The sequence below is a fragment of the Rattus rattus genome, chromosome 6 (genome assembly GCF_011064425.1).
Source record: "Rattus rattus isolate New Zealand chromosome 6, Rrattus_CSIRO_v1, whole genome shotgun sequence".
NCBI classification, from domain to species: domain Eukaryota; kingdom Metazoa; phylum Chordata; class Mammalia; order Rodentia; family Muridae; genus Rattus; species Rattus rattus.
This window is the reverse complement of record NC_046159.1, coordinates 54,498,860-54,522,081: the sequence shown is the minus strand read 5'-3', so window position 1 is coordinate 54,522,081 and position 23,222 is coordinate 54,498,860. Positions and strand designations below refer to the sequence as shown.

Sequence of the window (23,222 nt, the reverse complement as noted above, 5' to 3'; positions counted from 1 at the left end):
ATCTGGCTACCTTATGTAGTTGAATAAATGTATACCTTATTCAAACCTCATGGGCCTAGCTGTCTCATCGATGCTGAGAGGAAACAATGAGGGGGTTTCAGGATCACCAGGAAAGAGCAGCAAGATTCCCTTCTATTGACTCAGACAGTTGTGTTTTTCTCCAGAGATTAATGGCTAAGGTATGTGCGTCCTAGATTAAAGATGTTTAGGGTAACTACTGACACTTCAAGAGAATGAGACAAAACATTTATATTTGAAGCCAGAAATTTTTTTGAGTTAGCTTAAGTTTTTTCATTTTATGCACATGAATGTTTTGCCTGCATGAATGCCTGTGCACCAAGTATGTACCCAATGCCCACAGAGGTCAGAAACAGGACACTTGATTCCCTGAAACTAGAGTTATAGATTATGAGCCACCATGTGGATTCAGGGATTAGGACCTAAGTGCACTGGAAGAGAAACTCTGAGCCAAGCTTATGCACACTGTGTGTGTGTGTGTGTGTGTGTGTGTGTGTGTGTGTGTGTGTGTGTGTGTGTGTGTGTGTGTGTGTAGATGCATACAGAGGCCAGAAGAAGGAGCCCAAGTTCTAGGCAGCTGTAAGCTGCCTAACATGGGTGCTGGGAACTGAACTCTGTCTGGTCTTCTGCAGGAGCAATAAGCATTCTTAACTGCTGAGTCCTAGTATTTAAAGAAGAAAGAGAAATAATTCTGTTACTCCTTGGCAGGTACATGACTCCAGTCACTCACGCTGTCCTGCTTCTGTTAACTCTCTCCTTCTCGTTTCAACTCTTGCTATTTTAAAATGTGTAACAGTAGACAGATGTTTAGTTAGAAAACACTTTCCAGTTCACTAAGGACATTATCTATCAGTTACGCATTGTCCTAATGGAAAGGCCCATGGTAAAGTGAAACAGACCCATAGTCTAAATACTTCAGAAGTTTAGGCCGTAAGATGCTAAGCTTGAGGTTTGCCTGGACTAATGAGTGAGTTTAAGACCAACTTGGATAACTTAGTAAAACGCTATCATGAAAATATAAAATAGAAGGGTGAGGCTGAGGTGTGGATCAATAGTTGCTGGCTTGGCTAGTATGCATGAGGCCTTAGTTCAAGTCCCAGGACTGAAAAGAAGAGGATTGGAGAGGCCAAAGAATTGAAGAACAGTTTCTGGATAAGCCACATTTATCACGACAGTTTTCACCCCAAATTAAATAAAACATTGTCTAGTGAACATTTAAATGGTTGTGTGCATGCCTCCCCTCCCTTTTGACAAAAGTTTCAATACTGACAAAATTCACATCTATATACACAGGAGAATCCATATGGCAGCTTCCTACAATGGCTAAGTTTCTGAGCTCAAGTTGGTTTGTTTGTATACAAATGATGTTTGACTTAACACCATCTGTATATAGCTAGGGGAGTTACTTTATCTCATGGTTCAACGATGTCACCATCAGAAGCTTCTCTGTATAATTTTTGTTTTGTTATTTTTTGTTGTTGTTTAATCAATTTTTGTCTAGTTCGTTTCAATTTTTGTTTGCTTTTGTTTCCTTCCTATGGGTCTTTGTGATTGGGTCGGGGGTGGTCTATGAGTGAACATGAAGTAGAGTGGGAAGGGAGGAGGAGAGTATATGGGAGAAACTGCAGGAGAGGAAAGAATATGACCAAAATATATTGTATGAAGAGTTTTAAATAAAAATTAAAAAGAAACTTCTAATGGCCAGGTTCTTTGGCAAATATTTGAAAATAAAATAAAATAAAATAAAATAAAATAAAAACAACGGGTAAGCTGAGGAATGAAGGGTCTATACTGCCAAAAGGTCCTTCAAAGGCTATGATAACAAGTGGCCTGCTATCCAACTGACTTCTGCGGTCACAGATCACAGAGTCAGGCAAGTTCATGCACTGAGCCCCATGTGACCTTTGGACTACATGTGCATCTTTAGCTCTAAGTCTGCTTCCCGGAACCTATGCTCCACCTCCCAAGAAGTCTCCCTTTCTCTCTGTGACCTTTTCCTTTCTCCTCTCCTGATTCCTTCCCAAATCCCCTGACGAGACATAGAGCAGAAGAACATTTAAAATTACTGTGTGCCGCCAGCTGTTTGGTTTCCTAACGTTAAGGAGGAGGTTGAACATTATATACCTTCATGAATAAGATCAAGTCCCCAAGCCTTAATGTAACTTCTGTTTCTAAGTCTCACATGATTATCAATCTGTGTTAGGGTAGTCAGTGGCTCTCCCTTAAAAGGGGAAAATAGCCTCCACGTTGCAGATAGCTACTCAAGGGTAATCAAAGCTGATGCTTGCCCAGAGTGTGAGAGAAGGAGATTGCATTGATGTTTAATGTCGAATCTTGAGCCTTCAGCTTCAAGACCATGCTGCCCATGTCTCTGAATTTCAGTGTGCTCCTCAAACCACAGTAGGTGGACATGATGACTAAAGGTTATCAGAGAAGGAAAACATGTCATTGAGCTAAAGGCACCCCTGACTAAAGAGTATCTAACATATATATTTTCTCCAAAAAACCAACAGCAGTCTTCTTGCCCTTGGGAAAATCAGATGCATCACAATTCTTCACAGCACTTTGAACAGTATAAGAACCAGCAAAAAACCGACCAACCAACCGACCAACCAACTCCACCAAATGTGAAAATGTAGCACCAATCAGACCATTGGTATATCAAGTCTAAAGCCCAAATATCACCTTGTTTTTGGTCTGTTAATGACCATGAAAACACTATGCATGTTGATTTGGGAATTGCAAAGAAATGTTAACGAGGAGGCAAATTAGTGAAGAGGAGAGCACAAACAAAGGGAATCAACTAAATTATAAGCTATCCGCCATGCCCTAGCAGAAAGGTGGATCCAGGATTTACATTTATATCTGATTTCAAAGCTCATTCTTATCTCCAAGAACATGTCAGGATTATATAATAAGCAGTGTAGCCACCATTCAATCTTTGAGCTTGCAATTCCTGCTAAAACCAGGAACAGGACACAGGGCGGCTAGAGCTTTAATCGTGAAAACCTTGCAGATCATTTTGAATTCCAAAGGTGGATATCAAGTGTGTGGCCTGGCTGTGCATATTCTTTGGAAGTATGCAGATGCATCTTGCTGTGAACACCAAGTGAATGGACTTGTGCTTGAGAAATGTTTTCCCCTAGAGTGGCAGGGTGAGAAGTTGGTGTGCTTTCCTGTTCATCCCCAACAGAGGTCATAGGGTCTTAGAGGTAACTGATGGAATTCTTCACAGTGACTTTATCCCTGGTGCTATCTCACTTCAATTTTGGATTCATTTATTTTGTGGTAAAATGCACATAAGAAAAGTGACCCTTTTCTTTGTTAAAATGCAGTCAGTGGTTTGAAGCACCCCAATACTTTTGTACAATCATCACCACCACCGCCCATCTCCAGAATTGCTCATCTCCTCCCCCCACCTACCGAATAACTAACTCCCCACTTCTCCCTCCCCCAGCCCCTGACAACCGCTGTTCTCCACTGTGTCTCAACAAATCTGACAATTTGAGAATGATTTTCATTACATGTCGGGACCAAATGTTCTCCTTTGGTAACACTTCTCTGGAATTATGGTGAAAAATCAGTAGGGAAAACATGAGTCAGATGATCCATCCACACTGGCATTTAAGTTCTATAAGCAACTTCCCTTCTGTTTTCACTAAGACAAGGAAAGATCACAGGCCTGAGAGCCCATAGCAATAGAAAGGATCATAGGACTCAGTTGTTCCTGCTGTGTCTCCATGGAAACAAATCACCAGGGATAATGGGTCAGTTATCTCTTTTGAATATTCTAGTCTCATCTAGGCCATTGTACTGCTTGCAGAATTCCCACTACAACTCAGGAGCCTCCTTCTCTTGCTCAAGAAGCGCAGGATTGGCAACCTGAGGTGGAGTCGACAATCAAACAGAAGGGCACTCTGATGAACAAGGTCTCTCGATAGAGAGATGGCTCTTGGGGAGAGGTCCTCTTTGGCAACCCAGCAAGGTACACTTCTCATCTCAAACCTTGCTCCTCCTGTGACACACTAGGCCCTTGGTGGGACAAGCTACAGCATCGCCCTCTAGTGTCGATTTACTATGCCCCCCTCCCCTTTTCTTGCCTGCCGCTCTTTGCTTTTGCAGCCACTTCACTGAAAGTTCTCCTAAACCCTGCTTCGCCTTGGTAGGAAATACTTAAGAAAAACAAAAAAACTTCAATCATATTTTTTTTATCCTCTTCTTCCTCCTCTTCCTCCTCTGTTTCTCCCTCCTCCCTTTCCTTCCTCCTCCTCCTTGTCAACATAAAAGGGATCATGAGTAGAAAACCTGAAAACCAGTTCTTGTCTGTGTCCAGTGAAGGGAGCAAAGGATTAGGAAGATGGCTCAGTGGTCAAGGGCACTTGCTATTCTTTCTTTCAGAGGGCTTGACTTTGGTTGCCAGTACCTATATTGGGAGGCTCAAAATCACCTATAGTTCTAGCTCCAGGGAATCTAACACCCTCTTCTGGCCTCTGCAGGTCTCCACACGTATATGGGGTACATGTACGCTCACACTGTCTGTCTGTCTGTCTGTCTCTCTCTCTGTGTTTCTCTCTCTCTCTCTCTCTCTCTCTCTCTCTCTCTCACACACACACACACACACACACACATATCACACATTAAGAGAAACTTTTACTGGGTTTGGTGGTGCATACCTACAATTTTAACACTGAAAAAGCAGAGGCGGGAGAATGCAAGATTGAGTCCAGTCTGGGCTGCATACTGAAACTGTGACTCAAAAACAGAGAGCGAGAGGGGAGAGAAGAACTTTTCAAAACTGCATTGGGCACAGACTTGAACAAATATAAACTCAAAACCCAGTGGGGTTGTTGAGAAGTATATTGAGATCCAGGGTAATTAAGATAGGAGGAAGCATCTTCCATGGGACTGCTATGTAATCACAGTCAAACGGGTGTCTCATAAGGTCACCATCACTCTGGAAATAAATATTCTGAGTAACAGAATAACTGGTAAAATAAGTAAGGGAACAAGTCATCAGAAAGTACCCCAAGTAAAAGATGCTGGGGCTGAAGGGGATTTGGGATACTTCAAAAGTGAAACCTCAGTATGAGTGTGACCCCCAAACTGATGCACCAGAAATGATACCCAAGGCAACAATGGCGGGTAATAGAGCTGGTGGGAGATGTTCAGGCCTAGATGACTAATTAATGATGCTGCGGCTATTTGAGGGGCCCAGAACAGTGAGACCACTCTCTTCTGTTCTCTTGCCATTGGGACCACTGTGTTCATCCCTTGTCTTGCCCTTCAGTCATGAAAGGAGACAGACAGCAATATATATATCTCCCCTACCACCTACCAGTCAGTGTCAAAATCCTGAAGTTGTCAGGCTCTGTGAAAATATACAAAAGTGTATGTGTCCATAAATATTTTTAATTAATTTATGTTAAAATAAGTTAAGTGCCTCCCCCAAATGAAGAAGGAGAGGCCATTCCTCAGTGAAAGTGCATTTGCCTTGTATGCCTGAGGCCGTATGTTCAATCTTTACTACTGCCAAAAAGAAGAAGAAAATAAAGTTGTTCCAAAATAAAAACAACAATCTGTTTAATATCTAATGTAATCATGAGCTTTCAAGCATCCCAAAATAGATTCGAAAAAAAAAAAAGCTGAAATACAAAGAGAAACAAATCTATAACCACCATAAGATGACTCTTTGTGGCCTTGATAGAACAAAAAGATAAACGTCACAGAAGTTATGGAACATGCCACACCAGTGGTAATTATTTTTCATGATCTCTTACTGCTGTTCTGTTCTGAACTGCAAACATTGCCTTGTTTATTCTTGTTTTACAATGAATAGGAAAAACCTATTTCATATCCTCGAAGTGCAAGTGGCCATTGGAAACTGGAAGACTTTCCCTTGACGTCACAAGAAGAGTGGCAGCGTGAGCCATCGTTCCTTACCTCTGACAATCTAACAACGGGGCATGTTTTGAACTTCCCTAGAGACTGTCTTGACTGTCGGATGCAAGGCTTAGGCTATGTGGTTTCTGTTCTGCATTACTCTGCTTACGCCCTGGGATTCTATTGTTCCTGCTCTGCCACCTCTGGATGAGAATTTGAGACTTTAAGTTTTGTTTCCTTTCCTCAGTTAGGCCTTGCCTAGAAAAACATTTTCACATCAATTGCTGACCATCTCCCAGCAATAGTAATTCTAGAGGTCTGTGAAATGCCAGGTATCAGTTGGGACACCATTAGGTAAGATTCCTTTGTTTCATTTTATAGATTAGAAAGGAAAAGCTAACTCTCTTTGATCATAATATTGTAGAGCATGAGAGTTGCAGAACTTGGTGAGGTTACGAGTGAGGGTGATCCAAAGCCATGTTTACCGCCTATTTGTTTCAGAAGGACAGCCCAATGGCTGTATCTCAGCAGAGCAGTTACTTACGGCCCATTCATCATTAAGATGAACTGTTGACTGGTTATACTCAGTAATGGCATCCAACAAGAGATGGAAATTTTAAAGTCTAGTCTCAAATTTATCTACATTGTTTGACCTCTCCTTAGACACACACAGAGACACAGACATAGACACAGACAGATGCGCGTGCGCACACACACACACACACACACACACACACACACACAGAGTGAGAGAGTGAGAGCGAGAGAGTGAGAGAGCGAGAGCAAGAGCGAAAGAGAAGCTAAATGGCTGCAGAAGCTAGCTGGTGGGTATTGAGGCCCTTCCTCTCAAGCCTCTTGAGTGTGTGGTACCCACAACAATTTGCAGAAAGGTGGAACATGCAACAGAGACTCTATGTGTTCAGTCTGGGCCATTGATTCCGAAGGAAATCATAACCACCTCAAGGGATACCAGTAAGGATGGAAATGTCATTTCTTTTTTGTAGGATTCTTTGAAAGTGTTGGAAATGAGTTTTCCAGGAACCTTGAGGTGGGAAGGGAAGTCAATGTTCCAGGCTTCTACTAGGTTTTTATGTAAATTGGAGATTTAGGGCATCCCAACTACAAGTGAGAAAATGGGAACTGCAATGAAGGCAGATGGAGCCCTGAATCAGTCAGGGAAACTGTGCAGCATCACATGTCAAATGATGCACTTCTTCCTAAAGTCACCACAGCCCATGTGAGAACCAGTTTCCCATAGCGCCTTCACCCAGACACCTTTGCACAATGCCCAGGACTGTGTACCTGTATGTTAGACCCAGATCCTTTCAAGCTCCCAGGCTATGGATTTATTCTTTTACACGTGAAAATTCTGAAACACTCAGCTTTCCTGACCAAGATCTGACCGCTGAGACTTAATCAATCTTCCTAACTTCCATCCTATAACAGCTAGAATCATTAGTGACCGAGTGCCAACTATATATTACACACCACCCTCAGGAATTCACAGATGATGAAATGAGCAAGTTTCTGGGGCCGAGGTTTTAGTACCATCCATTTGGATGTTGTTGGGTCCCTGCCTTCAGTTCCTCTTTTTATTGTGCATAATTAATATCGAGTGGGTCTTACGAGCAATAATTGGCCAGAAGTAATTGGCTCAATTACTTCCTGAGGCAAGTCATAGAAACTTAGGAAGATTTCACTGGCAGGCCTTCCTGTTTGCTGAAGAGCAATTTCACCTCATCTCACCGGGGTACTTGACACATATCAAACTACTCATATTTAAAGTACATATAGGATTGGTTGACATATGTATACCCTCATACTTACATTAGCATATCCAAGACAGTGAACCCATCTATCGCCTCCCTATCTTCCCATACTACTCAATCTCCAGGTGGCCACTGGTCTGCTGTCATTGTATATTTGTATTTCCCAGAGTTTTACATGAATGGAATCATACTGTTTGTTCCTTTTTGTCTCAGTCTTTTATTTGGCATAATAATATGAAATTCATCCACCTTGTTTAATATATCAAAGTTTTGCACCCTTTTGTTGCTAATAGTAGCATCTTACAAAAATGGGACTCATTTGTTAATCCATTCACTTGTTGACAAACACCTGAGTGATTTCCTACTGTTCTACACAATAGTTCTTTTGAAAGCATCAGTCCCTAAGACATTGAATCCTCTGAATCCTTATAACTATACTATAGTTAGGTGATGACATTCTTACTTGCAGAAGATGAGTTAAAGTCTAATGAAGGTAAATTCACTCAGCCAACAGCCAGGATTTGAACACAGCACAAACACAAGTCAAAGTTAAGAGCCCAGAGGGATTCCAGTCCAGCATGCATGGGCAGGCACTTGAAGTTAGAAACCAAACAAGACAAGCCCAGAAATTGAAGTCAGTGTGGGTCTTTTCTCTTTATCTCCCTGAGAGGTAGAAATTCTCTATGATACATAATGTAAAATCATAAGATTGGGAGTGTCCTATTGCATCTGGAGAGGAGCCACCTAGACTAATGATGTGCACATAATGTGTACTTAATAAACAACCGAAGGAATGAATGAATGGTTAGATGTTTGACTGGATGAATAAGTGGATGGGCAGAGAGGTGGAAAGATGATGAAGGAAAGTAATTAGTTATCTGATGGTTTGAGGGTAAATTCATCTAGCCTTTCCATAACGACTAAAAATACCTCCCAAGTCCTAAGACTGAGCAGAACACCTTGAGAATAAGTCAGCTCTCATCCCAGCTCAGTTAGCAGCGAGTGTGTGCGCAGTGAATTCACATAGGGAAGTCCAAGTCCTGGGACCCACACCCACTCCTTAGCATCTGAGGATGCATTCACGGGGAAGGTTAGAGTTATTTGTATTGAGAGCTGAGAACTTCAACAGCAGGCTCCATCCTGCCCTTGCAAATGCTCCTTGGCTCCCCCAGGCCTCACATTCTGTCCATGAGCTTTGACAAGTCCCTGCTGGTGGAAGCCACGTTGTTGCTGACTTCATCTGGCAGAGGCCCTGAAGCCCGCGAACCCAGGTTCTAGCCTCATCTCTGAAAACTCTGTTGAAGACAAATTTATTAACAGGCTGTTGTGTTAAATGCTGCACACGAATGCATATTTCCCATCTTCGTCCAATGACATCAGGGTCTCTCTGGAGCCAAGATAAACACACACTGCTCACGTGACTAATTTCCTGAGAACTACGGAGGAGACTGCTTGGCAGCCTCCTCCTGTCTCCTTCTTGCCTCCCTTACCCCACACATCTCTGGAATCGCACTGAGTACACTGGGGTGAATGACAGTGAAGCGTAAGCAGGAGCTACAGCTTTGGGGGAACAGAATCTACCAGTTCAGTTGCAGAAGGATGCAGCTCACTACAGCCAGGGAACTTCATCTGGAGCTCAGCGTGTCCTGCTGGGGCAATGAGATGAGAACATCATTCTAGAGATGGTTGGCAAGTCTAATGATAGTTTTTACAGACGTTTAACTCATTTTTGAATAGACTGTCCCCTGCACAAGGGCAGAGACACCGTGTCTTTATCCATGCCTTCCTTTAGTGAAGAGGATAGTGCTAGGAAAATGGTTGTCATTAAGCATGTATGTCGCAGATGACTGGTAACAGACAAACACCTCTTCTATTGTCTGCTCTGCCTTCTAAAGTATGAACTTCTTCTATGGGGTTCTCCGTCTTTTTCTTTACCATTGTAAGCTCAAAGCCCAACCTCAGGTATACATTTGCCATCAATAACCAGCTGTTGCATGAATAAACAATTGTATTTAATGCCCCCTTATAAATGTCGAGATTAAAAGTCTGTGCCGATGGCCAGATACATGACACTATACCAGGAACAGGAGAGACACTATACCAGGAACAGGAGAGACACTATACCAGGAACAGGCGAGTCTGAAGTGGAGTAAGGATGGGATGAGAGATGGCGGAGAGCCAAAGAAAAACAAGAAACTGACAATGGGGACAAGTCTTGGAAGGCTGGACTGCCCTGCTTCCTGTAGTGATGGGAACACTTCTTAGTCACCAAGGCCAACCCGAGCTTAGGGGAAATTTCCAGCCCGCAGAGAGAAAGCTGGTGGAAGGTGGTGCTCTACTCTTTCACTACACCTGATTGTCCTGGGTGGAGCACCCGGGGAGAGGCAGAGTGGAGGATGAAAGCCCAGTGGCTTCTGGGATGACAGAGACAGGAGACCGTAGAGCTGGCTCTTGGCTTACCAGCCTCTTGTTTTATTTGCTCGTCATCTTTGAATTGCAACATTTATGAGGGGGTTTTAAATACAACTGTTTGTTCATGCAACAGCTGGTTATTGACGGTAAACATGCACCTGATGTTGGGCTTTGAGCTTCGAGTGAAGAGGAAAATGTAGAACCCCATATAATACGCTCATACTTTAGAAGGCAGAACACACGACAAAAGCGGTATTTGTCTGCCACAAATCCAGCATGTGGCAGTTGCTTGGGGCTTCCTTAGCCCACTCTGAGTGAGTGTTCTTAGCTATTCTACTTCTATAAGCCACAGCAACATCATGGCACCAGAGATTGGGCATACAAGGCAGTGAGGCCTCCTAGTCCTTGTGCCCAAGGCTGCCTTGGCCTCCTTTCACTTCTCCCCAAATTATTGGTCAGAGCTTTCCTCAAATGCTTTTGTATAAAGAAAGTGCCAAGTTCATTTCATCGCTAAGCTTTACTCAAAGGAGCACATAAAGTAGGTTGGTGTTACACAGCAGATAGATGTCTTCATATGGTTCATTCAGCAGCATCTCAACTGCTTCTTCCTCAGAGATCAGGCCAAATGAGCCAGCTTTTCACCACTCGGGACCATATTCATGACACTGGACTCAGTTCCTAGTCTTATATAGTTTGATGAAATATGGAGCCCCGTCCAACACTATTATTCACTATTATGGAGATTATCACAATTTCTTAAAAACCAATAATCTGGAGTTATTTTGTTTATGAATTTGTTTCTAACTTTCCCTCATCATCCTTACACCTAAGGTATAGTAGGAACTATCTTTTTAGTTGTTTTATCCCCAGTGCCCAAACAAAGACTGAAGCATACTTAGTATACAATGAATATCTGCTGAAGAAGTAAATAGGAAAAAAGCCTGAAAGCCATTCCTTTTCTCCATCGTTTTCTAGGATATGCTTCCATTTACTTTTTTATACATTCATTAGGGAGAAAAATTGAGTAAAATGGTTCCAGTGAGCTCACTAACCAGCCATAAAAGACAATTGCTACAAAATAAGGGGCCAGACAGATGCCCCCTGCTGACCTGTTGGTTTTTCTTCCATCCAGAAAGGTATGTAAAACATTCTTCTTAGTCGGCAGACTCCCTGGTTGCCTATTGAGAATGCTCCAATGTTTCTGAAGGCTTCAGAGGTATGAAGCCAAGACCCCAAGATCACAAGTACCAAGAAAGGTATATGGGGGTGGAGGTTTTCATTCCTTAAGTGGATGGTCCTGAAGCTTGCTTGAGGCACCGGATAATCCAGAATCAGGTGGCTCTGCCTGGGCCCTTGCCAAGCAGCTCAGGCACAGTGGAAAACGATGAGCATTAAGTTGTGCAGTCATAGGAGCCATATCTCTGGCAAGCAGACAGTCAGGGAAAAGAGGCTTTAGGTAGATTAATATAGGTAAACATTTACTTTCACTTAAACATTTAAGATGACCAGTTTTTTGATTCTTCTCCTCCAAAACAAAGACTCAGTAGGCTTCCCATTCTGAAAGAAGAAGAGAGTTCATCCCATTTCCAAACATTTAAAAACCCCTGATCCTCCAAGCAGATGTAGATACCAGCCCTGTCTCTCCACCTTTGGAATGTTTCTTTGTGTGTGCATGCGTGCTTGTGTGCGTATGTGTGTTTGTTTGTGTGTTTGCTTTTGTTTCTGTTTTCAGTAAAATTTGGCTGAGCTCTGAGACTTTGTTTTCTTGCCTTTTTATTCCTTAAACAACTAGAGAGACACAATCCATTCTTGTCGCCCTAGGTGACTTCACTCTGATGGCATCAACAGATGCCGTTCCTCAGATACAGCAGTTGAAGAACAGAGTCCTATACTGGAAAGACTTGAAGTTTTTCCATTTATGCCCTTCTGCATCAAGCTAGTGGCACACCCCAGAGGATGCAAAGCTCTGTAGCCTTAGAGAAAGCTGAAAAGAAACTGAAACCCAGGATTCCCATAAAATCTGCTTGTTCTCTGTCCTATGTCCCCACCCAACCTTGATCTTTCCTGGACAGCCAAACACTACTTTTGCCTCTGTGAGTCAACTCGGAGGAGTAGTAGTAGATAGCATCTTCCAGGAAGGGTGGCAAAGAAGCAACTATTTGATTGAGCAATGTCTATGTGCTTCATAAGTGTTCATTCAGAGCCAGGCCAGTCCTAGAACTGACAAGTCTGAACATGTTGGTTCCAAGGTCTGGCTATCTGCAAGTCATTTAACTTCTCTAAGCCTTGTTTACTCACTTCTACAATGGAGACAAAATAAAGTTGTTAAAAATGGCGGTGACATGCAAAGGACTCTAAGTCAGCACACAACAGAGATCTTTGTACATCGATGATTACCTTGGCACTGCTTATCATTGCTAAGTTGTGAGGCCAACCTATTTATCCTACAGCAGAGGAACAGATAAAGAGAATAGAGTATATTTTATACCCAATGGATTGGTTTTTTTAGCCATAAAAAAAGAACAGTTGTGTCATTTGCAGGAAAATGGTTGGAATTGGAGATAATAAAATTAAACCAGTCTCCAAAAGACAACTATTATATGTTTTCTCTCATTTATGGACCCTAGGTTTTATATAGCTACATAAAATCATATGACATGAAGTCAAAAGAAAAATGGTGTAGGAATCGAAGAACTATAAAGACGAGGGAAAGGCAGGAAAAGAGAGGATGGCTGGGACTATGTTCAACACTTAATATATACTTGCACAAAAACTTAAAAGTGAATTAATTTTTTAAATGGTGGTGAGGCTGGAGTGACAGCTCCATCAGTATAGTGCTTGTTTTGCAAGTGTGAGGACCTGAATTCGAGTCCCAGAACACACATGAAAAGGCCTAAGGTGGTAGGTATGGTGGTAAGTGCTTAGAATTCAGCAATGGGAAAGCAGAGATGGGTGGATCCCTAGGGGTTGCTGCCCAGACAGTCTAGCCTACTTACCAAACTCCAGGCTAGTTAGAGACTGTGTGAGAAAGAACAAACAAACAAACAAACAAACAAACAAACAAACGTACGTGGTAGATTACATTTGAAGACATCCAAGGTTATCCTTTGTGCTCCATACATGTGTACCCACATCCACGAATTTGCATCCATGCACACAGGCACACAAAAAATGGTGGCAAGCCCAGAAGTCTAGACTGAAAGCCAGCTGTAACATCGCCATCACCACCATCGTTCTCATCCTCGTCCTCCTCCTCAAGGAGGAACCCAGGCTCCTAGGAGCTGAACAACTTTCCTGAGGTCAGAAAGTGACAAGTCAGGCGTCCAGATGTATCTGACTACAGAAGCTAGGATCCCCCACTGGGATGGACTGTTGCTTTTGCAGGCCATGGCTTTATAGTGCCAGGGACTTAGACTCAGACACAGACGATGTCTCGGTTGGGAAACAGTGATCTGCTGCCAGCCCTCAGCTTCTCCCCCACTGCTCCAGATCCTGGTCTTGGAGCCAGCAGTGCTGATTCAGGTCTGCACTAGAGCAGAGGTCTTAACAGCATGTTACTCTCTCCTGCCTTTGTGCAGTCTAACAGAGTGACTAAGACAGCTAGAGAATCTGCCTAGATGGCATATATTCAGAGGAAGTACGGGGGATGAAAACAAGGGATAAGAAACAATCTCTCAGGAAAAAAATCCAACAAGAGTCATTTTTTTGATGTTATGCATCCATAAACACTTCCTTCTGCAGGAAACTCCTGTCTGCCCAACTCTTGATAACGTCTTGTTTGGTGCCTACAGGCACTGTGCACTATAGCCTGGTTGGGGTCATTTCCCAAAGAACAAGGCAAGATCTCTGCCTACCCAAGTACTAAAGCTAAGCGAGGGGAGTGAAATATTAAGCGAATCATGATGCTAATAAATACCCAACTGTGAGTTTGATACACATTCAGGGAAATTGCAAGACTTCGTTACAAAACTTACAACTGGGGACCAGACCTTAAAAACCATAGCTGATCAAAAATGTCTCAGAGGACATTTAATCTGATGATTAATGCATAAGCAAAGATCATGAAAAAGGAAACAGAAAGGATTTATAATCTCTCAATAGAGGTAATTTCATAAAGGCCCAAACCATCTAACTCACTTCATCTCTGGGTAGCATTGGGCGTTTTATTTTTCACTGGAAGAAAGCTTCAAAAGTCAAAAAACGGGCAATTACGCCTGGCATCTGTTTTTCATTCTTGCTTGGATAGTCTGAAGAGAATGTGGAATGATCTGGGAACAATAGCTGACTTTCCACTTTATGCACTGGGACACAGTTAAGGTCAAGGAAAGATTACTTACTAACGTTGAAGATTAAGGATTTGGCATATTTATATGTGAGACTCTGTTGTGGATACTTGGGCTATCCAAAATGTCAATGAAAATGACATTCAGGAGATAGCGGGAAGCCATTCAGATTTTCAAGGGGCAGCCAAAGGGAGGAACAATACAAACAGCATTGTCTTGTATACCTAAAGAAGACTGCCTGATAATGTGCAGCTACAACCTCACAGGATAGCAGTTTGTCATAATGAACACAAGCCTTTTAATATCTCCCATGGGACACTCCTCTTCCAGGATGGTTCTTAAGGGGAGGAAAGGGGATATTTACAAGACCCATAGAGTTAGCTACTGCTATTGTATGCAAACTAACAATGAAGCCATGATCCGATCAAACCTTGAGCTTCTTACATCATAGTGGTCATTCTCCTTTGTCCTAGGTCATCTGCTTATTTTCAGGCTATTTAATATCTCAAAGTTCCACTCATATACTGTTAGAATCTGTTAGTCCTTCAGAGAAACTGACTCCTTCCAAATCCCCGACATAGACTTCCAAATGTTTCAGTTTCCTCGTGGTGAGGGACACTTCAGGTTAGACAATGGAAAACCCAATTTACTACAGAAGAGAATTTACTCTGAAGTAAATGGATACTGAAAAATGTTCGTAATACAAGAAAAGAAATTGCCATGTCAGGGAAGTAGAGTACATCACCACATATTTTCATCCAAGTCCACACAAAAGACATTCATTGCTCTCTCGATGCAGATACTTGAACATATTAAAAAGTTTGGGCTACAATTTTCACCCTTTGGGGGAAAGGATTTTCATTTGCTGATTTAGATGCTTCCTGCTTTTTTTAGAAAACATTGGTTTTCTTTCTTTCTTTTTTTTTTTTTTCTTTTTTTTTGGAGCTGGGGACCAACCTTAGGGCCTTTGCGCTTGCTAGGCAAGCGCCTACCACTGAGCTAAATCCCCAACCCTGAAAACATTGGTTTTATTTAGTTTAGTGTATGTGTGTGTTGCACATGTCTGTGTGAGTGCAGGCACACATTTGTGTGCAAATGATTGCAGAGGACAAAAGATCACTTTGGATCCTGTCTTAGTCAGGGTTTCTATTCCTGCACAAACATCATGACCAAGAAGCAAGTTGGGGTGGAAAGGGTTTGTTCAGCTTATAGTTCCACGTTGCTGTTATCACCAAAGGAAGTCAGCACTGGAACTCAAGCAGGTCAGGAAGCAGGAGCTGATGCAGAGGCCATGGAGGGGTGTTACTTACTGGCTTGCTTCCCCTGGCTTGCTCAGCTTGCTTTCTTATAGAACCTAAGACTACCAGCCCAGGGACAGCACCACCCACAATGGGCTGGGTCCTCCCCCCTTGATCATTAATTGAGAAAACGCCTTTAGCTGGGTCTCATGAAGGCATTTCCACAACTGAGACTCTTTTTTCTGTGATAACGCCAGCTTGTGTCAAGTTGACACACAAAACAAGCCAGATCCCTTGGGGCTGGAGTTAGAGGTGCTTGTGAGCCATCAGACATGGGTGCTGGCATCTAAACCCTGGTCCTTGTCATTGAGAAGCAAGTGTTCCTAACCACTGTGCCATCTCTCCAGCTCCCACTTTCTTTCTTTTTGACGATGACTCTCTCCTTTATAAAAGAGGACAAAAAGCTATTTCCAACTGGGGAACCTTGCACAAAGGTTCTTCCATTCCAGTTCTTGTTTTGACTTAGTGGAAAGGACAGGGACAACTTCGAAAACAGTGAGTGGGCCACAACTCTAGTACTCTACTAAGCACTCGGGCATTTTGTAAGATTGCAATTGGTTTGTAGGAGCCAAAGTAGGATGAGTGTTAAGTGAGCACACGCTAAGGGGAGCCATCCTGGTTTGTCTTAGTTGCAGCAGATTCCTGGTGAGACACACTCCAAGAGTCTCTCTGTCTAGAGATATTATGTTTATTTAATTTTGGATGTATGAGCATTTTGCTTACATGTATGTATGTGTATCATGAGTGTGCCTGGGGCCTGCATTGGTCATAAAAGGGAATCAGATTCCTTGGAACTGGGGTTATGCATGATTGTGAGCCACTACCAGGTTCGGGGAACAGAATCTGGGTCCTCTGCAAGAGCAACGAATGCTGTTAGCCATCTCTTTAGTCCCCACACTCCAACTTTTAACATGACTTTCATCCAATCGCTAGTTAATTCTTAGAAACAGGTGGTAATGTTGAAGATGTAGTTGGCTGTTGTAACTGGGAGATGCTCCTGGTAGGTAGAGGTAAGGGGTGCTGCTAACCCTTCTATAAGACATCGAACGTCCCCTAAAATAAGAATTATCCACCTAGAAATGCCGACAGTGAGGAATCTTGCTTGCGGTTCGCTTTATTTAACTTGTTTATGATTTTCTATTATAGCTTGTCAAAAAGCATTTCTAGCAGATGGCTACAATTATTACCTCAGTCTGAATGAGAACCGGAGCTTTGAAACCGATTTCCAGTGGCCTCCTAAGGGTAGACTGCAGCTCTCTGGCTGGCCACCTCAGGATTCTCCAAATGATACCAAGCTCCTTAATACTGAGTGAGCTGAGCAGAGGATTTGAATCATTACCACCCATGAGTTTTGAGTCATTTGGAGGCAGGAGGTGACAGCCATTCCAACTTCATCTATGCCATCTACCACTTCCGCACTAGTGCAAGAAGGGTCCCTTTTGAAGCTCACAGAATTTTATGAAACTAAATGCCTAGAGTCAAGACAACTCCTCTGCATGTGAGATGAATTTCACATGCGTTCTACTAAATTGAAGGAATTACTCAAGAGAAAGAATAAAGAACATCACCTGAAGGTGTACCATCAGCTCGACCATTGTGGAGGGGAAGATTCCAGACCAAAACAAGAACATTATTCTCCACCCTAATTAGTCTTTAATATTTTGACTCTAGCCAAAAGCAGTTTTCATACCATATTTTTTTCATACCATAATTTTTTCATACCATAATTGTCCACCATAATTTCTTTAGATAGAAAAATGGTTTCTCTCAACTCACAGACAACTAACATGATATTAACAACAGAACTTTCATTAAGGGAAGGCATTTAGGGATCTTTTTTTTCTTCTAATCTAAGTGCATACCAGACAGCTCTTCAAAAATCCTTAAACCCACAAATTTATTTGTAATAATAGGCTCTAAAGATCTCAAAATTTCAAACCTGAAGCCTTCTATCACACAACATGACCCCTTCAAAGACTTTTAAATAGTAGGACTCACATTTTATTGGGCAAATATGGAACCGTCCAAATACCCTGATATTCTGCCTCTGAGGGCGATTTTCCTTTCCAGTTATGTGCATCACGGAGGTCTCATGAGTGCTGGGAATAAAGAAAACCCGAAGAACAACCACAAGAGGGGGGCACCCTTTCACTTGGCACACTCACACCACTTGCACTAACAGAGTTCATCATTTTCTTTCGAAATAAACTTAAAAACTTCCATTTTACATTTCCCCAAGACAGCTGAATGAGTCAAGTGGCCGACAGTCATTTGCAATTAGAACTACCGGGTTTAATCAAGATCCTGACTTCTACAACTGCCTGCTTCCTTCAGTCAACACCTGTAGAAAGTTTTCCTGCAATCTTAGCATCACCGAAGACTGTTCGTGGCCTTAGAGAATAAATCTACTTAAACAGGAAGATTCAGGGCCTAAATTGGCAGGAAGCAAACAGCGTTTAGATGAGGTATAATGATGACAACGATGGACCAAAATGAAGCTGCTGGAAATGAGGTCAGCAGGAAAAAGACTCAAGCTCCTGGATCTACCTGGGTGCACAGACTCATCGCTCAGAGCGGCAGCTATGTCAGTGGCATTCCGTCAGCAGCACCCTCTCTGAACACCTCGAGAAATTCAAGGTCCCCCTCCTTTCAAGATTAATTCTTCAAGAATGCAGTCTTGAGGGAGAGTAAAAGAATCTCAACCCACAAGCGATGAGAAAGCACTTTTTGTTGCTTTGCTACTCTCCCAGGAAGGCACAGCCTTTGACTCTCATAGACACGTTCTCTGTGATTGTTTCTCCTCCAAGGTATTTTTCTATGTGTGAAGAGGAAAAGAGATCACAAGGCTGAAGCATGCACAGGGAAACAATGTGAGAAGCTTTGACTGCAGAGGATGCACTTCAGAGAGTGTCTGAAGAAAACGGCTACTGCTCAACCCCACGCAACCGTGTCTCTGCAGGAATGAACTCCTAGATCCTCAGCTGGCCATCTACACACACACAAACTTCCATATGAAAACTCCCACATTTATACCATATTTCTCTGGCTAGACAAATCATACATAGAAGACAGATTTCATATGCCAATTTGGTGTAGCAAAAATGGATGGGCTAGCATTGACCGTCAAGTTGACTCGGTTTAGAATCACCCGGGGAAGAGAGTCATTATGAGGAACTGTCTGCATTGGGTTGGCCGGCGGGCATGCCTTAATTAAGTTAATTGGTGTGGAAGCACCCAGCCCACTGAGGGAGGCACCAATTGCTCGGCAGAGTCCTGGAGAGCATAAGGGTGGAGAAAGCGAGCGAATCATAAGCGTATTCGTTCTCTCTCTGCTCTTGACTGTGGATGTGATATGACTAGCTGTCTCAAGCAGCAGAGTTCTTCTCTGCAATGGGAGCTGGAATTGTGAGCTAAAATAAACCTTTCCTCTCCAGCAACGCACCCCACCCCCCACCTCCCGCAGAGAGCATTTTATCAGGGAAACTTGAAGTGAGAGCAGGACAATAGACAGAGAAAATGGAAAATGGCTAATCAGGGACTCCATAGAAGAACCACTTCTCTAGTTATTAGTGGATTCTTGGGTCTTAATTACAAAGTACTTTTCCTGAAAGCATTATCACGCTTAAAGTTTCTGACACATAAAGCCATGCCGTTTGAGCTTCTGAATACTTCACCAGACACAAAACTCTCACGAATTTAATGGTTCAGGGGAGGACAATAGTAGTTAACACTTTTTTAAGACCCTGTCTCTGAAAGTCATTATCAGGAAGATGGTAAGCGGCTCCTGCTTACAGATAGATGTACTACTAGGCTGACTTCGGCTTTCCCAGGAAGAGAAAACCAAGTACCAAGAATGAAAGACAATGTCTGTCTGGTACGGCTAGGAAAAATGCAAAACGGAAGGAGCAAAGAGAAAGATATTCTGATCAGGACAGTGATGTTTACAGCCTGTGAGTAGTGCCAGGAACGTCTTAGGGAAAGACAATGCCTTTATAAAGTAAGGTCAAACTTAATAGTTAAACACTGTTGAGGGAAGGGCAAGTACTCATTTGCCTTTATAACAGCAATTCTCAACCTTCCTAATGCTGCGACCCTTTAATACAGCTCCTCATGTTGTGCGGACCCCAACCATAACATTATTTCGTTGCTACTTCAGAACTATAATTTTGCTACTGTTATGAAACATTATGTAAATACCTGATATGCGACCCCTACAGGGGTCATGACCCACAGGTTGGGAACCACTGCTTTCTAGAGACTGAATGGGATGATTCATGTTGGTGCTACGATGCTTTCTCTCCCTGCACTCCGGAATATAACGTTTAACCTTCATCATTTCTAAGATGTCTCCAGACAATCTACAAACAGTTGACATTGATAATACAGAATGAATTAGCGATGGATTATTCTAGGCTTGGCTCCATTTCCCACTGGGGCCTGGGATGTCTTCAACTCATTTATTGCTGAACAACCCTGAATCAGCAGAGCAACCTTTCCCTTCTGAGTTGGGGTGTGAAAACTTGAGGAAGACACCATTTAAAGTTAGCGGCGTGGGGAAGGCTCCCAGGAAGATGGTTACCTGCTCGGGCTTCAGCCCCGGGGGGACCCAGGCATACTCTTCCAAAGCACAGCCCGAGTCGTCATCTGAGGTTGAATTCCTCTGGAAGTCAAACATGAGCTTGCTAATGGTCTTCTCCATCTCCAGCGGCATAACTGTCACCATGTGCTCCTCCTGGGGACACTTGCAGTGCAGGCAGATCTTCCTGTAGACAGCAAACACAGCAGGTCAGAGGGAGGAAAAAAGCCATCTGTTTGTCTAGAGGCTGCCTGCCAATCACCAGCCTTCGGATTCCAACCCATAAACGCAGTCACCAGCTACAATCCAAAGAGCACTGATTTATAAATGTGTCAAATGAAAGCCACGTAGGTGACGATCAGGAACTACCAGGTGAGCATGCTGACACGCAGACCAACCTTCTTCCAAACACACACACACACACACACACACACACACACACACACACACACACACACACACACACACACCACACCAGTAGATACGAATTCCCTTCACTATAATATCCACTATAATAGCATTAAATATATAGAATCCACACAGTAACCAGAAATATTACCAGATTTAACAAACAAACACTGACATGTTTCTTTTTTTCTTCTAAACTCTTAAATCATGCAAACAGAAAAAAATAGGTTATAAAAGAACCATGGGTATGATTTTTGTTTTATTTAGGAGTAAGGAACAAACGTTTTCCCTAAAACAAATGTGGTCCCAAGACCCTTATAGGAAGATGATTTCACCACCATTAAAGGTCCATGGTTTAAAGTCTTAATTAGAAACTCAAAATGTAACAACATTTGTAGTTCACACATTTGAATTTTTTTTTTTTTCTGAGAGAGGGGGGAAGATGGAGGGAAAGGAGAGAGTAAATAGTTTTCTTTGTTTTGCTTTGTTTTTTGGTGCACTTTACTTCTTTTTGTGACATAGGGTCTATTGTCAGCCTAGAGGTCACCAAAAAGGCTAGAATTGTGGCCAGCAAGCCCCAGGGACTCACCTGTTTCAGCCTCCCTCTACCTCAGCAGTGTTGAAATTGCAAGTGTGTGCTACCATGCCTGGCTCTGTTCCTCCTGACTGAGCTCTCCTTCCAACCATGAATTATTCCATAGTTCTAGTCGAGAATGCAAATTCTTCAAACTGAGCATCTCCCTTAAGGTTTCCAGCTACTTCCTTATCCTTGTCCCTATCTAAATATTGTAACAGTGAGAATGGTAAGGTCAAGCAACACACACACACACACACACACACACACACACACACACACACTCTTCTCTCTCTTAACAATAAAATAAACAGAACGGAATGGAATGGAGGCGGCAAACTTTAACAAGCTATTCCGCGTGGATGCTGATCTTTTTGTAGCACACTACAAAGGCAGTGAGAGAGCCCAGAATTCTAAGCTCCATGTGTGTCTGAATTTTGTGACAACAGCTTTGTTCAGATAATTCACATAGCATAGAGCCCACCCTTCCAAAGCATATAATTCACTAGCTCTTAATATAGTCAGAATTTCACAATCACCACTAATTTTAGACACCCCCCACTAAACCCATGAACATGAACAGGGACTTCTCATAGCCCAAGCTCACACACCCTTGACAACCACTAATCTTTCTGTCTCTGTTGCTTTTGCCTATTTTGGACATTTCACATAAAGGAACCATGCAAAATATAATCTTCTGGGACTAGCTTCTTTCATGTGAAATAATGGTGTCTATCCAGGCCGCAGCATGCATCAGTCTCTTGAATGTTTATACTTACTGCTGAGGAATATTCCATTGTAGGGATGTATTGTATTCATGTATTTATCAACTGGTGGATATTTAGACTCTGTGTTCTTTTGAACAATTCTAATTGAATCTAATGTTTAGATTCAAGACTTTATATAGACCTAGGCCATCACTTCCCTTAGACAGAGACCTAGCAAAGGCGTCGCAGCATCAATCACACGAAAACGTTATCATCTTGAAGGATTGGCAAATTGTGTTCAAAATTATCTGAACAATTTTGAGTTCCCACCTTCAATGATGGCACGTTACACTTTCTCGAACTCTTGCCACAAGTGCTATGGTCTACCATGCCAACAGTGGCCACTGGTACCTGATTTTGATTTGCATTTCCCTCAAGGCTAGGTCAGGAAAGCTGGTCATCTTCTTAAGTGATTATTATATGCCTTCTGTAGAACTTATTGGAAGGAATCCCTAAAGGGAGGGCAAATTGAGGAGCCAAAGAAGGCCTGGTAAGCCCCAAACACAAATATTACACCTGATTTCACATGAATAGCTGTTCACTCCAACAACAAAAGCAGCAACAGCAACAGCAACAACAACAACAACAACAAATCACTCCGAAAAAGCAAAGTCAAGGAGAAAAGAGGAAAGAAAAGCCCAGTAAATCGAAACCACAAGGGCTTTCTCTGTCTTCTCTGCTGGCTGCCAGACTACTACTCCTCATTTATAATTAACTGGAGCTCCCACAGCAAGACATTTTTATTTGCAAAGAATCTGCAACCTTTGAGTGATTCCCTGACAACTGGAGAAGCTAATTTAATAATCTCCATTTACAAGTTGGAAACCCAAGTCTGAGGTGCTTTGAAAGGCATAGTGAGGCAGAGGTAAAGCCAGGAGGGATCTCTGGTTCCTCATTCTCTTGCTTCCCTTTTGAAAAATACAGTGGCATCAAATAGCTTTCTCTTTTAATACACTAATTAAATAATTTCACCCAAATGAAGCATAACCAGGTGTGTATGTGTGAAAATAAGAGATTTATTTTTAATGAAAAATACACATTTGTGAACGTAAACCTGATAGTAAAGCAGGATTTCTTTAAACACACACACACACACACACACACACACACACACACACACACACACACACCACAGAGAGAGAGAGAGAGAGAGAGAGAGAGAGAGAGAGAGAGAGAGAGAGAGAGAGGATGCATTGGTTTCATTCTGTCAGAGCTGACATTCTACCTGTACATAATT

At 42.5% G+C, this 23,222-nt stretch overlaps 1 protein-coding gene across 4 annotated transcripts in view; it reads right to left on the bottom strand.

Moving 5' to 3' along the window:
• The window catches only part of Prickle2 (prickle planar cell polarity protein 2), a 336,133-nt gene that overhangs the window by 70,225 nt on the left and 242,686 nt on the right, over nt 1-23,222 (bottom strand). For all 4 annotated transcript variants that reach the window (XM_032906060.1, XM_032906061.1, XM_032906064.1 and 1 more), the window contains one exon: nt 20,240-20,423. In XM_032906060.1, coding sequence (XP_032761951.1) covers nt 20,240-20,423 — 184 coding nt within the window. The remainder of the gene's footprint in view (nt 1-20,239; nt 20,424-23,222) is intronic.